Source organism: Pituophis catenifer, unplaced genomic scaffold (assembly GCF_029215685.1).
Source record: "Pituophis catenifer annectens isolate HBS135680 unplaced genomic scaffold, rPitCat1.0.hap2 SCAF_10, whole genome shotgun sequence".
Classification (NCBI taxonomy): Eukaryota; Metazoa; Chordata; class Lepidosauria; order Squamata; family Colubridae; genus Pituophis; species Pituophis catenifer.
Window position 1 is genome coordinate 21,959,593 of NW_027256890.1, and position 13,428 is coordinate 21,973,020.

The 13,428-nt window shown below is 43.6% G+C and overlaps 1 protein-coding gene across 1 annotated transcript; it reads right to left on the minus strand.

Annotated features, from left to right (window-relative positions):
* Nucleotides 1-3,918: 3,918 nt before the first annotated feature.
* Nucleotides 3,919-12,798, minus strand: LOC139322391 (actin-related protein 2-like). Its single transcript, XM_070951490.1, has 6 exons — nt 12,751-12,798; nt 9,120-9,230; nt 6,942-7,157; nt 5,175-5,247; nt 4,834-4,907; nt 3,919-3,966 (listed from the first exon to the last, which is right to left on the minus strand). Exons 1-6 carry the CDS (start codon nt 12,796-12,798, stop codon nt 3,919-3,921), a joined length of 570 nt encoding a protein of 189 aa, XP_070807591.1.
* Between the last annotated feature and the right edge of the window lie 630 nt (nt 12,799-13,428).

Consider the following 13,428-nt stretch of genomic DNA (forward strand, 5'->3'; position numbering starts at 1 on the left):
TCTCAGAGACGATTGTGGGATTATTTAATTTTTTTTCCCCCGCATGTGGGAATGGCAGAATGGAATTACCATCTGAGGTAATTCCTTGTTGAGGATCTGCCGTTGAGCCCAATGTTTCACGTTGCTAAGGGAGACGTTTGCTAACAGGAGTTTGGCCGCCGTCGTTAAGCGAATCACTGCAGCGGCTAAGTTCGTCCCGCCATTGTTAAGCGAATCTGGCTCCCCTCCACTGCCTCTCAGATGGTCGCAAAAGTTGATCGCGTGACCCCCGGGGTGCTGTGACCATCATAAATATGAACCAGTTGCCAAGCGTCTCAATTTTTGATCCCATGATTGGGGGCATGCTACAATGGTCGTAACCGTGAAAAACGGTCATAAGTCTTTTTTTTTTTCAGTGCCGTTGTAAAACTGAGATTAGTCACTAAACTAAGGGTCAGCAACCTGCCGCTCTGGAGCCGCATGTGGCTCTTTCACCCCTCTGCTGCGGCTCCCTGTCACTCAAAATATGCATCACCACCGCCAATGTGCGACACCCGCCGGCACGCGATTTATTGAGCTTTTCAACCCTCGGTAGGCCAACCATGGATAAATCCAAGAAAAGAAAAGTTTCAGAAGAAAACAGAACGTTTAATTCAACTACATATGCTAGTTTTGTGGCCGCTCGAGAAATAGTCAGGCACGGGAAGGATTTTGTGGTTCCCGGTGTTTTCTTTTCTGTGGGAAACGGGTCCAAAAGGATCTTTTGAGTGTTTAAGGTTGCACATCCCTGAACTAAGCGAATTGTCATAAGTCAAGGACTATCTGTAAGGTAACACAGCTGTTGTGATGGGCCAACTCTGTTTTTAATCGAGCCAGCATTAAAACTTGGAGGCGTTTTCCCAGCGGATTAAGGGAATCTAATGACTCCCATTTGCACAACTTGTTCAACCTGTTTTGTGGTTCAGCCTCTTTTTTTCCACGTTCACAAACACACTGAACCCACAACTCGCCCAACCGGCCGACTTTGCAACCGACGCTAAACCACACACAGACAACAAAGGAAGCGGCCTGATTTAAAACTACAGCCCAATTACAAACACAACATTTCATTTGTCTACGTCTTTCCAAACTGGGCTTTTTCCATTTTTGCGATTAAATCACAAAAAAAAATTCCCTTTTGCAAACTTTTGTCTCCCTATTTTCCGGCCGACTTTGTTTTCGGCAGGTAGTCCTCGACTTATGACCGCAATTTGAGCCCCAAATTGATGTCGCTAAGCGAGACGTTTGTTGAGTGAGTTTTGCCCTGTTCTCGCCACGGTTCTTAACTGAATCACTGCCGTTGTTACCATTCGTCATACGGGCGTTAAGTGAATCGGGCGTTTCCCCCTCATTGGTTTTGCTCCTCGGCAGGTCACAAAAGGGGATCCCCGGGATGCCGCAACTGTCATAAATATGAGTCGCTTGTCAAGCATCTGAATGTAAGTCATGTGACTACGGGGATGCAGCAATAGTCATAAGTGTGAAAAATGGTCATAAATCAGAGGTGGGCAACTATGGCCCTTTTATGACTTGTGGACTTCAATTCCCAGAATTCCTGAGCTAACATGGCTGGCTCAGGAATTCTGGGAGTTGAAGTCCACAAGTCGTAAAAGGGCCATAGTTGCCCATCCCTGTCATAAGTCAAGTTTTTTTCAGTAACTTACAACAGTCACTAAACGAATCATTGTAAATCACGGATTACCTGTACAGCAGTCCTTGATTTATGACAACAGCCACTTGTTTAGTGTCTGAAGTTACAACAGGGCTGGGGGAAAAAATTACCAAATTTATTTGCTGTTCCATCTTGCAGTTCAAGTGAGAGAAAAAAATTACTTATGACCAGTTCTCACACTTACGACCGTCAGAGCATCCACACAGTCACCTGATCAAAATTTGGTCACTTGGCAAATGGCTTCCTTCAAGCAAAATCAATGGGAGGAGCCAGATTCGCTTAATGACCACACGATTCATTTAACAACTGCAGCGATTTGTTTAACGAGATCTTTTTAAAAATACACATTTTCATGTTTAAAAAATATAAAGGAATGTTAATTTTTTTTTTATTTAAAGCAAAACTGAGGAGGAGATGAATTACATTTCAAGCACAGTCAACTTTTGGGAAGGGCACAGATCTCTCTTGGGGGGGGCTCAAATGAATTTTTAATAGCTGGTTTGGGCCCCCCTTTAAAAGTCATTTCTTAGAAAGATAACCTGATTCAGGAAAAAAAAATCAGAAATTACATCTTCAGAGCAAGCAGAGCCTTTGATTCTGAGGTAAAATGATTTTTTTTTCCTGGTTATTTTTAAGATGGAGGAAGTTAAAATGGAATGGCCAGGAAAAAAAAGTAGAATATAAGTAGAGGGTCTCCTGCTTGAGCAGGGGGTTGGACTGGAAGACCTCCAAGGGTCCCCTCCAACTCTCTTATTCTGTATTTTATTCTGTATTTTGCAAGAATAGCAATAGCACTTAGACTCATATACCGCTTCACGGTCCTTCACCACCGTCTCTAAGCAGTTTACAGAGTCAGCCTTTTGCCCCCAACAATCTGGGTCCTCATTTTACCGACCTCGGAAGGACGGAAAGCTGAGTCAAACCCTGAGCCTGGTGAGATTTGAATTGCCAAATTGTAGGCAGCCGGCAGGCAGCAGAAGTAGCCTGCAGTACCGCATTCTAACCACTGGGTATCCCTGAGATGTGAGGTGAAAATTGGCAGTATGTTCCTTTCCAACAACAAGGCTAAAAAACTTATTTCCCCTGAAAAGTCAGGATAGATATTAATGAAAATTATCAAAATTCGAATTCGAATTATCTGGGGCTCCACTGCAGAAAGGCAAACTTTTGAAATTTCAAAGAGATGCCGATTTGACATTCCCTTGGGACCCTTCTCCATCCCTCCCCCCTTTGAAGAGGACTAGCAACTTGAAAAGCAAAAGCGTCCCAAACAATCGGCCAAAGCACCCCGTTCCAAAAACTACGCGGTGTTCTAGTTGCATAAGAAAGAAAGGAAAGAAAGGGAGGGAGGGAGGAAGAAAAAGAAAAGGAAAAAAGGAGGGAGGGAGGAAAAGAGAAAAGGAAAGAAAAGGAAGGAAGGAAAAAGGAAAGAGGGAGGAAGAGAAAAAAGGAAAGGGAGGAAGAGAAGAGGAAAGGGAGGGAAGGAGGGAGGGAGGAAGAAAAAGGAAAAGGAGGGAGGAAGAGGAAAGGAAGAAAGGAAAGGAGGGAGGGAGGAAGAAGAAAGGAAAGAGGAAAGGAAGGAAGAAAGGGAGGGAGGAAGAGAAGGGAGGGAGGAAGAGAAAAAAGGAAGGAGGAAGAGAAGAGAAGGAAAGAAAGGGAGGGAGGAAGAAAAAAGGGAAAGAAAAATGAAAAAGAAGGAAAGGGAGGGAGGAAGAAAAAAGGAAAGGAAGGAAGAAAGAAAAAGGAAAGGAAGGAAGGAAAGGGAGGGAGGGAGGGAGGAAAAGAGAAAAAAAGGAAGGGAAAAAAGGAAGAGAGGAAGAGAAAGAAAGAAAGATAGGAAAAGTGGGCTGGAAGGCAAGAGGCGTCCATCCCCATTTATTGCACTGGCCCTCTGAGCGTCTCCAGAACTCGGGTCCCCTAACAATTGAGTCCCAAATTTTTTGTTGATGCTAAGTTGAGCCATTCGTTAAGAGAGTTCTGCTCCATTTTACGACCCAACGTTTTACGAAAATGTTCGGTTCAATTATGGTCGTAAATCGAGGATTATATGCACGAAGATGGAAAGACTTCACTAATTCCCACCATGGAAGAAGGAAGGTGGCCGAGATGGCAAAATTGAGTTTTAATTAGAAGAAAACTATTTATCTTTTCTACTTGGAAACAGCTTCTGGAATTTGTCCTTGAGGTTGGAAAAATAATAATAATAATAATGAAACTCGGGTTTGAGGTTAGGATGACCGGACCGATTCCGTTGTTATAGAAATGGTTTGAAATAGCTAGAAAGATAAAGCAGAAGGTTAAGGTTGTCCTACGGCCCTGGAAAAAAATTGAAAAGTCACTAATTTATTTCTCTTTTCACCTCTTTTCTCCCTTCTTTCTCTTCCCTGATTTTGGTTTCTATTTCTATTTAATCTCAAAATAAAACTTTAATTTTATTTATTTTTTTAAAAAAAGCATCTTCAACCCTGCCAAATGTTTTACCATCTTTCCTACGCTCAAAATTGGAAACCCGGCTACAACTGTTGACAGCAGAGCCAAATTACATTTCGTCCTCGAGTTACGACCCACAATGGAGCCCACAATTTCCGGTTGCTCAGCGAGATAGTTGTTAAGGGAGTTTTTTCCCCCATTTAATGACCTTTCTTGCCACTTAACGAATCCCTGCAGTCGTTAAGTGAGTACGACAGTTGTTAAGTGAGTCTGGCTTCCCCGTTGGGTCTGGCCTCCCCCCGGGACACTGCAACCATCATAAATACGAGTCGTTTGCCAAGGATCTGAATTTTGATCAAACATGGCCGCAGGGATCCAGAACAGTTGTAAGTGTGAAAAAGGGTCATACTGTGAGTCACTTTTTTCAGTACCGTTGTAACTTCAAAACAGTCACTAAATGAACTGTCATAAGTTGAGGACTGCCTGTACGTAGCTAGAGGTCAAAAAGACAAGTTTTCTTTCATCAAAATGTGAATAGAGAAGATTGGGAATTTATGTCTGCCTGGCATCGTCCAAAATGCCAAGAGGAGGTCAGACCCTTGGAGACTGGTCCTTGCCCCCACCCCCCCCTCCCCCTCTCCATTGCCCACTTACCCACAGTTTTCCTACATCTCCGTTTAACACCCTCTCCAAATACAACTGCTTGATCTCACGCTCCAGACGGGACGGCAGGCCGGGGTACATGGTGGAGCCCCCCGAAAGAACAATATGCTTATAAAACTCTGCCCTGTGAAAATTGGGGTGGGGGGCAGAAGAGAATGATCAGATGCTGCAGCCGTACAAGGATTGGGCGAATATCATCATCATAAACCAGATAATGCTGCATTGACGGTTTCAGCATTTAACTGCAACTCCCATTTAACTTTTAAAAACTTTTTAAAGCATTTTTTTACTACCCTTCCGGGCAAACAGTAGCATTTCACCCCTGGTGCAACCCAGAGTTTTGTGGCTAAAGGCTTAACACTCAAGTTTTTTTTACAAAAAGCTGACTTACCTTGAGCATAAAGTGTCAACACAGCTTGGATCGCAATATACACACTATCAAACTGGTAGGTTTCAAACATAACCTGGATTGTATAAAGAAAGACAGGAAGAGAGCATTCCATAAATAAGCCACCTTACTACTTTGAATAAATCTTTCAGGGGCTGCCAATAATAACCTTACCACGTTATCTTTTCCTACCAAAACATTAATTGTTAATTGTTCTATTCATTGTGTTAATTGTTCTATCAATCCACTTTACGACTGTCACGACTTACTGCCGTAATGGGCAATCGTAATTCAAGGAGTGTGTGTGTGTGTGTGTGTGTGTATGTGTGTGCGTGTGTGTGTGTGTGTGTGTGTGTGAGAGAGAGAGAGAGAGAGAGAGAGTGTTTGATTTTTAAAAAAATGAAAGATGGGTAACATGCATTAAAAAGGACAAATGGATAGAGATAGGTAAAGGATAGATAGATAGATAGATAGATAGATAGATAGATAGATAGATAGATAGATAGATAAACAGAGACAGACAGAGAGACAGATGGATAGATAACTAGATAGATAGAGAGGTAGATGATTGATAGAGAGAGATGAGATAGGTGAAAGAAAATGATAGATAGAGATAGACAGACAGAAGACAGATAGATACATAGATGATAGAGGTAGATGATTGATAGAGAGATGAGATAGGTGATAGAGAAAATGATAGATAGATAGATAGATAGATAGATAGATAGATAGATAGATAGATAGATAGATAGAGATAGACAGACAGACGGACGGATGGATGGATAGATGATAGAAGTAGATGATCGATAAAGAGGTGATAGAGAAAATGATAGAGAGATAAGATAGATAAGAGACAGACAGGTGATGGATGGATAGATAAATAAGTACAGTAGTTGAGAGAGATAGGATAGATAGATAGATAGATAGATAGATAGATAGATAGATAGATAGATAGATAGATAGATAGATAGATGATTGATAGTTGAATGGAATTGATGGATGAATAGATGACTGATGGATGATGATTGGATGGATGGATGAATAGACAGACAGAAGGATGCATGGATGGAGAGGGAGAGGTACCTTTTGTTAGTTAACAAACATTTTAGATCATACATTTTTCGGCAGATAGCACAATGGATAATAAATACCATGTGTCACAAAAAAACAACCGCTGGGTAAGAGTAATAAGAGTAGGAGAGAGGGTTAGAAAGGGGGAAAGAGAGGAGGAGAGGGAGAAACGAAGGGGAAGTAGAGAAGGAGTAGGAGAAGAGGGAAGAAGAAAGTAGAAAGGAAAGAAGGGAGGGAGAGACTGAGAAGAAAGATTGCTGTACAATAAAAAAGATAAAATGGAAGAAAGCCAACCCCGAACATGCATAAATAAATGTACCAGGATAAAGAATGAGTTATTAAAAAATAAAAAGAGAATAAATATGAGTTCAAACAGAAAAATTAGAATTTGAGGGCGAATTAAGATGTTGTTTATATAAATAAGCATAGAAATTTTAAGACACGATTCAAAAATGGAAAAAGGAAATTTTTGGCAAAAATTGTAACTGAGTAAAATGTACTTGCATTGTATAAGTGATGACATGGCCAATACTCTGTTCATAAAATATGCAGGGGAAAATGGAGGGGGGGAAAAATCAATAAAACTTGATTCAAAACAACAACAACAACAATGGATTAATAAAGATTGCAACTTGTTCAAAGAACCTTGATCAAGTCCTCCAGGAAGAGTCCCTGATCGTCACCTCCAGCCCTGCTTACCTCGATGATCTTCTCTCGGTTCTTGGTGGGGTTCAGAGGGGGCTCCGTGAGCAAGATCTTGCAGTCACGCGGGTCGATGTTGAGTTTCTCCGGCCCAAATGTGTAGTCCCACAAGTATTTCATGTCCTCCCAGCTGCGCACAATCCCATTCTCCATGGGGTGGTTCACCTCCAACATGGAACGCAACTTGCTGGCGTCATCACCCACTATGAGGTCCTACCAAGGGATGAAACCCATAGAGGTCTATGAGCCGTGGTTGCACAGTGGTTAGAGTGCAGTACTGCAGGCTACTTCTGCTGACTGCCGGTTGCCAGCAGTTCGATCCTGACTGGCTCGAGGTTGACTCAGCCTTCTGTCTTTCCGAGGTGGGTAAAATGAGGACCCAGATTGTTGGAGGGTAAGAGGCTGACTCTGTAAACCACTTAAAGAGGGCTGTAAAAGCACTGTGAAGCAGTATATAAATCTAAGTACTACTGCCCTTCCTTCCTTCCTTCCTTCCTTCCTTCCTTCCTTCCTTCCTTCCTTCCTTCCTTTCCTTTCCTTTCCTTTCCTTTCCTTTCCTTTCCTTTCCCTTCCTTCCTTCCTTCCTTCCTTCCTTCCTTCCTTCCTTCCTTCCTTCCTTCCTTCCTATGGTGGCACAATGATTAGAATATTTCAGGCTAATTCTGCCCACTGCTAAGAGTTCGATCCTGACCAGCTCAAGGTTGACTCAGCCTTCCATCCTTCCGAGGTGGGTAAAATGGGGACCCAGGTGGTTGGGGGCAAGAGGCTGACTCTGCAAACCGCTTAGAGAGGGCTGTAAAAGCGGTATATAAGTCTAAATGTTATTGCTATCCAGGTGGCAACACTGCCCCTGTAGATGAAGGGGGCATACACACATGCACAGACTCAGTGGAAACCGCATCCCTTGTGGGCAGAAGGAGATGCACAGATAGGTACCACATCTTGGAGAAATTGGGCAACAGCAATGAGAAAAACGTAATTTTAGCCCAGGACAGTAAAAAAAACTAGAAAGAACTGACTCAACCTTCATTAAATCTTAAAGGGAGGGGAGGAGAAAACACTGTCAGGCTTTCAGCTTTCTTTGATTATAGCCTACTACGGCAATGTTTCTCAAACCTGGCAACTATTAAGATGGGTGGACTTCAATTCCCAGAATTCACTGGCAAACATGCTTTACGATGGATGGACTTCAACTCCCAGAATTCCCCAGCCAGCATCCTTTACGATAGGTGGACTTCAACTCCCAGAATTCCCCAGCCAGCATCCTTTACGATGGGTGGACTTCAACTCCCAGAATTCCCAACTTTAAGATGGGTGGACTTCAACTCCCAGAATTCCCCAGTCAGCATGCTTTAAGATGGGTGGACTTCAACTCCCAGAATTCCCCAGCCAGCATCCTTTACGATGGGTGGACTTCAACTCCCAGAATTCCCCAGCCAGCATGCTTTAAGATGGGTGGACTTCAACTCCCAGAATTCCCAACTTTAAGATGGGTGGACTTCAACTCCCAGAATTCCCCAGTCAGCCTGCTTTAGGATGGGTGGACTGCAACTCCCAGAATTCCCTTGCAAGCATCCTTTACGATGGGTGGACTTCAACTCCCAGAATTCCCCAGTCAGCATGCTTTAAGATGGGTGGACTTCAACTCCCAGAATTCCCTTGCAAGCATCCTTTACGATGGGTGGACTTCAACTCCCATAATTCCCCAGTCAGCATGCTTTAAGATGGGTGGACTTCAACTCCCAGAATTCCCTTGCAAACATCCTTTAAGCATGCTGGCTGAGGAGCTGAAGTGCAGACTTCTTAAAACATGCTGGATGAAGAATTCAGGGATTTATTTTTATTTATTTTATTAGATGAATTAATGGGAGTTGAAGTCAACATATCTTTAAAGTTTCCAAAGTTGAAAACACTGACCTCCACCAATAGAGTCCCAGTATTTCTGTTTTGGGATCTGGCCAACCTCAAAGGGCTGTTAGGAAGGTAAAAAGATGAAGGAGGTAGAGTATTGGTAGATAATCAGATTATTATGGTCCATGATCAAAAAACATAAGTGGTGCGGGCAAGTTGCTTTTGTTTGCAAAGCAACACAGAATAAAATAAACAATGCAAATGTTATTAAATTGCCTGATCTCAACATAAATCTCCAAGCACAATTTGGCAATTATCACTCACCTTGATCTCAATATTGCCAACCTTAACGCTGGACCGAATAATAGGACGTCCCACCAAAGCTGGGAAAATATGCTCTGAGAAATTGGATCCGGCATTTCCACATTTCACAAACTGCAAAGATGAGGAGAGGAGATAAATTGAATTTTTTTTGGGCCCTGAAAGATGGGGAAATGGCAAGGAGAATGAATGAGTAGAGAAGGTTCACATTATTGACAATGGATCATTCTTGATGGGGTTTTCTTCCTCCAAATAAAGGAAGAAGAAAAGAGAGAGAAAGAACAGAAAGACAAAGAAAATTATGACTGGGTTTATATAACGTACACAGAGATCATTAAATGCTAGGGCTGCATTCACGTAATGAAGGAAGGAAGGAAAGAAGGAAGGAAGGAGGGAGAGAGGGAGAGAGGGAGGGAGGGATAGAGAAGGAAGGAGGGAAAATATAGAGAGGGAATGAAGGAAGGGATAGAGAAGGAAGGAAGGAAGGGATAGAGAAGGAAGGAGGGAAAATATAAAGGAGGAAGGAAGGAAGGAAAGACTAGAGAAGGAAGGAGAGGGAAGGAGGAAGGAAGGATGGGATAGAGAAGGAAGGAGGGAAATATAGAGAAGGAAGGAAGGAAGGAGGGAGGGTGGGATAGAGAAGGAAGGAGGGAAAATATAGAGAAGGAAAGAAGGAAGGAAGGGATAGAGAAGGAAGGAAGGAAGGAAGGAAGGAAGGAAGGAAGGAAGGGATAGAGAAGGAAGGAGGGAAATATAGAGAGGGAAGGAAGGAAGAAGGGAGGGAGGGGGGAGGTTGGGATAGAGAAGGAAGGAAGGAAAATATAGAGAAGGAAGGAAGGAAGGAAGGAAGAAGGAAGGAAGGGATAGAGAAGGAAGGAGGGAAAATATAGAGAAGGAAGGAAGGAAGGAGAAGGGAGGGAAGGAGGGAAGGAGGGAGGGAGGGAAGAAGGAAGGAAGGACAGACAGCTAGACTCGTTAAATTTGGAGTAAACAAATATATAATAATTTTTTTATGGAAGCTTGCAAGAGCAATTAACCCTGTTAAAAGTTGATTGGCAAAAGGGAGGATATTGGGGTTTTTTTTTTCCATATCACATAGCAAGTTCCATCACCCTCAACCCACAAATCTTTCCATCCTCGGGCACGCAAGCATCTCACTGTGATCATCAGAGAAAGCAGCACAATTTTTATTTATTTATTTATTTATTTATTTTATTTAGTTCAATTTATATGCCGCCTTTCTCCGGAGATTCAGGGCGGCTGTTTTCCCAACTGTTTAACCATCCGTCCCCAAAGGTGAGCTGGGGGGGGGGATCTAATTTTTTTGGTACCTTAATCTTTCAAACATGCAGCTTCGTGCGCTCACTTTCCCACCGAGGGAAACTGAGGAAGTCGCGAAAGAGGAAATAAAATGAGGAATCGGGACGCTTGTGGCTTTGCAATCTGTTGGTTGGAAAGGATTTAGTTTTTTTTTTTTTTTTACAAGGGTCCAAGATAAAAGACAGGAGGGGGGAGGAATGGCTGGAGGGAAGGAGATGGTAGCCAGCCCCCTGAATTTAAACCTGGATTAAATTGGAAGAAGAAGAATTTAAAAAAAAAATGCTACGAACATGCCTTTCCTAGCATCACAGGCCCTGCACCCATTCTGATCGTGTGCGTGTGACTATCGATCCTTTTTCGAAGAGGGGAGAAATAAGATGCTAGTCCTCATTGTGCCCAGTAAAGTGACTTCCAGGGGACAAGCAGCAAAGGGTGGAAACTAATCAAGGAGAGAAGCAACGTAGAACTAAGGAGAAATTTCCTGACGGTGAGAACGATTAATCAGTGGAACAACTTGCCACCAGAAGTTGTGAATGCTCCAACACTGGAAGTTTTTAAGAAGATTTTGGATAACCATTTGTCTGAAGTGGTTTATAGGGTTTCCTGCCTAAGCAGGGGGTTGGACTAGAAGACCTCCAAGGTCCCTTCCAACTCTGTTATTCTATTCTATTCTATTCTATTCTATTCTATTCTATTCTACTCTACTCTACTCTACTCTATTCTATTCCCGATTCTATTCTATTCTATTCTACTCTACTCTCCTATTCTATTCTATTCTATTCTATTCTGTTCTGTTCTATTCTATTCTATTCTATTCTATTCTATTCTATTCTATTCTATTCTATTCTATTCTATTCTACTCTACTCTACTCTATTCTATTCTCTCTAATTTCTACCTCTTGTCTCTATCCATTCATAAAATTTATTCCATGTCTGATAGTATTCTGAGCCTTCTTTATCTTTAATTTTTAAAGTTAATCTGTCCATTTCGGCACAGTCCCAAATTTTTCAGATTGCTACCTCTTCCGGTGGGGCGTTCACATTTTTCCAGCATTTAGCATTTATAATCCTTGCTGCTGTCAATATAGATAACGCTAAGTATGTGGTCCCTTTATCATAACCGTTTATTTATTTGTTTTGAATAGTATAAAACGGGAAAGAAAAAGAGCTGTTCCCCTGGTTTTTTAAAAAAATAAAATAAAAATAAATAAAGTCAAAAGAAGAAGGAATGATTCGGCAGCCTCCGATCAAGATCGTGATTTGATATTTAAAAAAAATTTTTTTTAAGGAAACGAGTTCAGGAACAATGTGTATTGCAAAGCTGAAAGGACACATGGGGGTGGTAAGTCACCCACCCAGCACCAAAAACACAGATTTCCTTGTGCAAATCTCAGAGACATTTTCCTCCAGTAACCTCCTCGCATCCGAGCGAGAGCTTCACACATTACACAAGCAAATTCTGTTGAGCTGACTCGGCTCGCCGTGAACCCAGGAAGGGGAAAAAAATGGTTTCATTGTTAAGATGGACTCACTGTTGAGGTCCGCCAGCGGACAGTGAGGAGGCTGGGGAGGAACATGGGCCAGTCCTGGAGTCTGGGGAAGGCCCGGATGAGGGCTCTGCATCGGAGGCAGAGAGGGGGCCATGGCCATCTGGGAGTGATGTGCTGCCTCCGGAGCCTCCAGAATTGGACAACAGTGAGGCAGAGGAATAGGGGGAGCCTGTTCCCAATGCGCGCATGCACAGAACTGAACAGAAGACAAGAACAGTTAAGACAAAAGGGACGACTCAGGAGTAAGGCTTGGAGATGATTGGCCCCTCTGATAAGACATAAAGGAGAAGCAAAGGCACGTGAGCCTTTGCAGGAAGCAACTTTGTTCGTTCTGGTCGGTTTAAATTCTGAAGCTCCATTTTTGACTCTGTGCTCCGTGTGGCCTTGCAAAGCTAATTGCCAATTAGGCCTTTGGCAGCGTGTCAAGGGAGATAAAGGTGGGTGCTGATCAGCCTTATCCCGAAGGACTGTGGCAGACTTCTGCCGGACTCTTTACAAACTCTTTGTGACTCAGCACAAGGTCCCTTCCGACTCCGTTACTGGCTTGCGGTCCCAACCACCTCGGCAGGCTAAAAAAAAACTCCAGCTTGCATGGAAGCCAAGAACCCGGGTTCAATTAAACTTAAGTTCCCACGGAGGAGGAGTTAAATAGATCGTGGGAATGCAGCCCCGATCCTTTCCACTCACCCACCCACACTCCACGTTGCCCTGCTGGGATCGAGGGAGGGGATCCCCCTCCCCCTCCCCACTTCTCCTCTGCTCACCCCGGTGCCGTTGTCGCAGACTACCATCCGCCGGCCCCCGCTGTCCATGGTGTGCAGCCTGGAGGCAGCTGCTGTCTCCTTTGGCTTCCCTCCTCGGGCGATTGGGGAAGCTGGGCTGGGCTGCAGTCAAAAGCAGCCCCCTGCCTGTGATGCAACATCCTGGGCTGGGAAGAACGGCGGGGAAGGCTGTGACCATGAGGCATCACTTCCCCCGGCAAAGAAAAGGGCGCTTTCCCCTCCACCCCCATCCCCAGGGGCGTCTTTTTTGGCCCTTGGGACTCAATAGGTTCTGTCCCTGCAGGGAACCTGCACAGCTAGAAGAATGAGCCCTTCCCTTGGCTTCCTTTCCATCTTGCTTGCTTCCGCACAACAGCCCTGCGAGGTGGGCCTCAGCATGTAAGGAACGGTGCAACGGGGATTCGAACGCAGACCGGCCAGAGTAAGTTTTGTTGGGGTTCTTCTTTTTAACAATCCGGCGGGTGCAATGAAAGAAAAGAATAGGTGTTGAAAATAAAATTGTTAGATACTTAGAGGAGACAGAAGTCTCTGTTTTACTGCAGCTTTGAGACGAGTGGGCTTCAAGTGGTGGCCCAGCAGACTAAAGCACTGTTATTAACATCAGCTGCCTGCAATTACTGCAAGTTCAAATCTCACCAGGCTCAAGGTTGACTCAGCCTT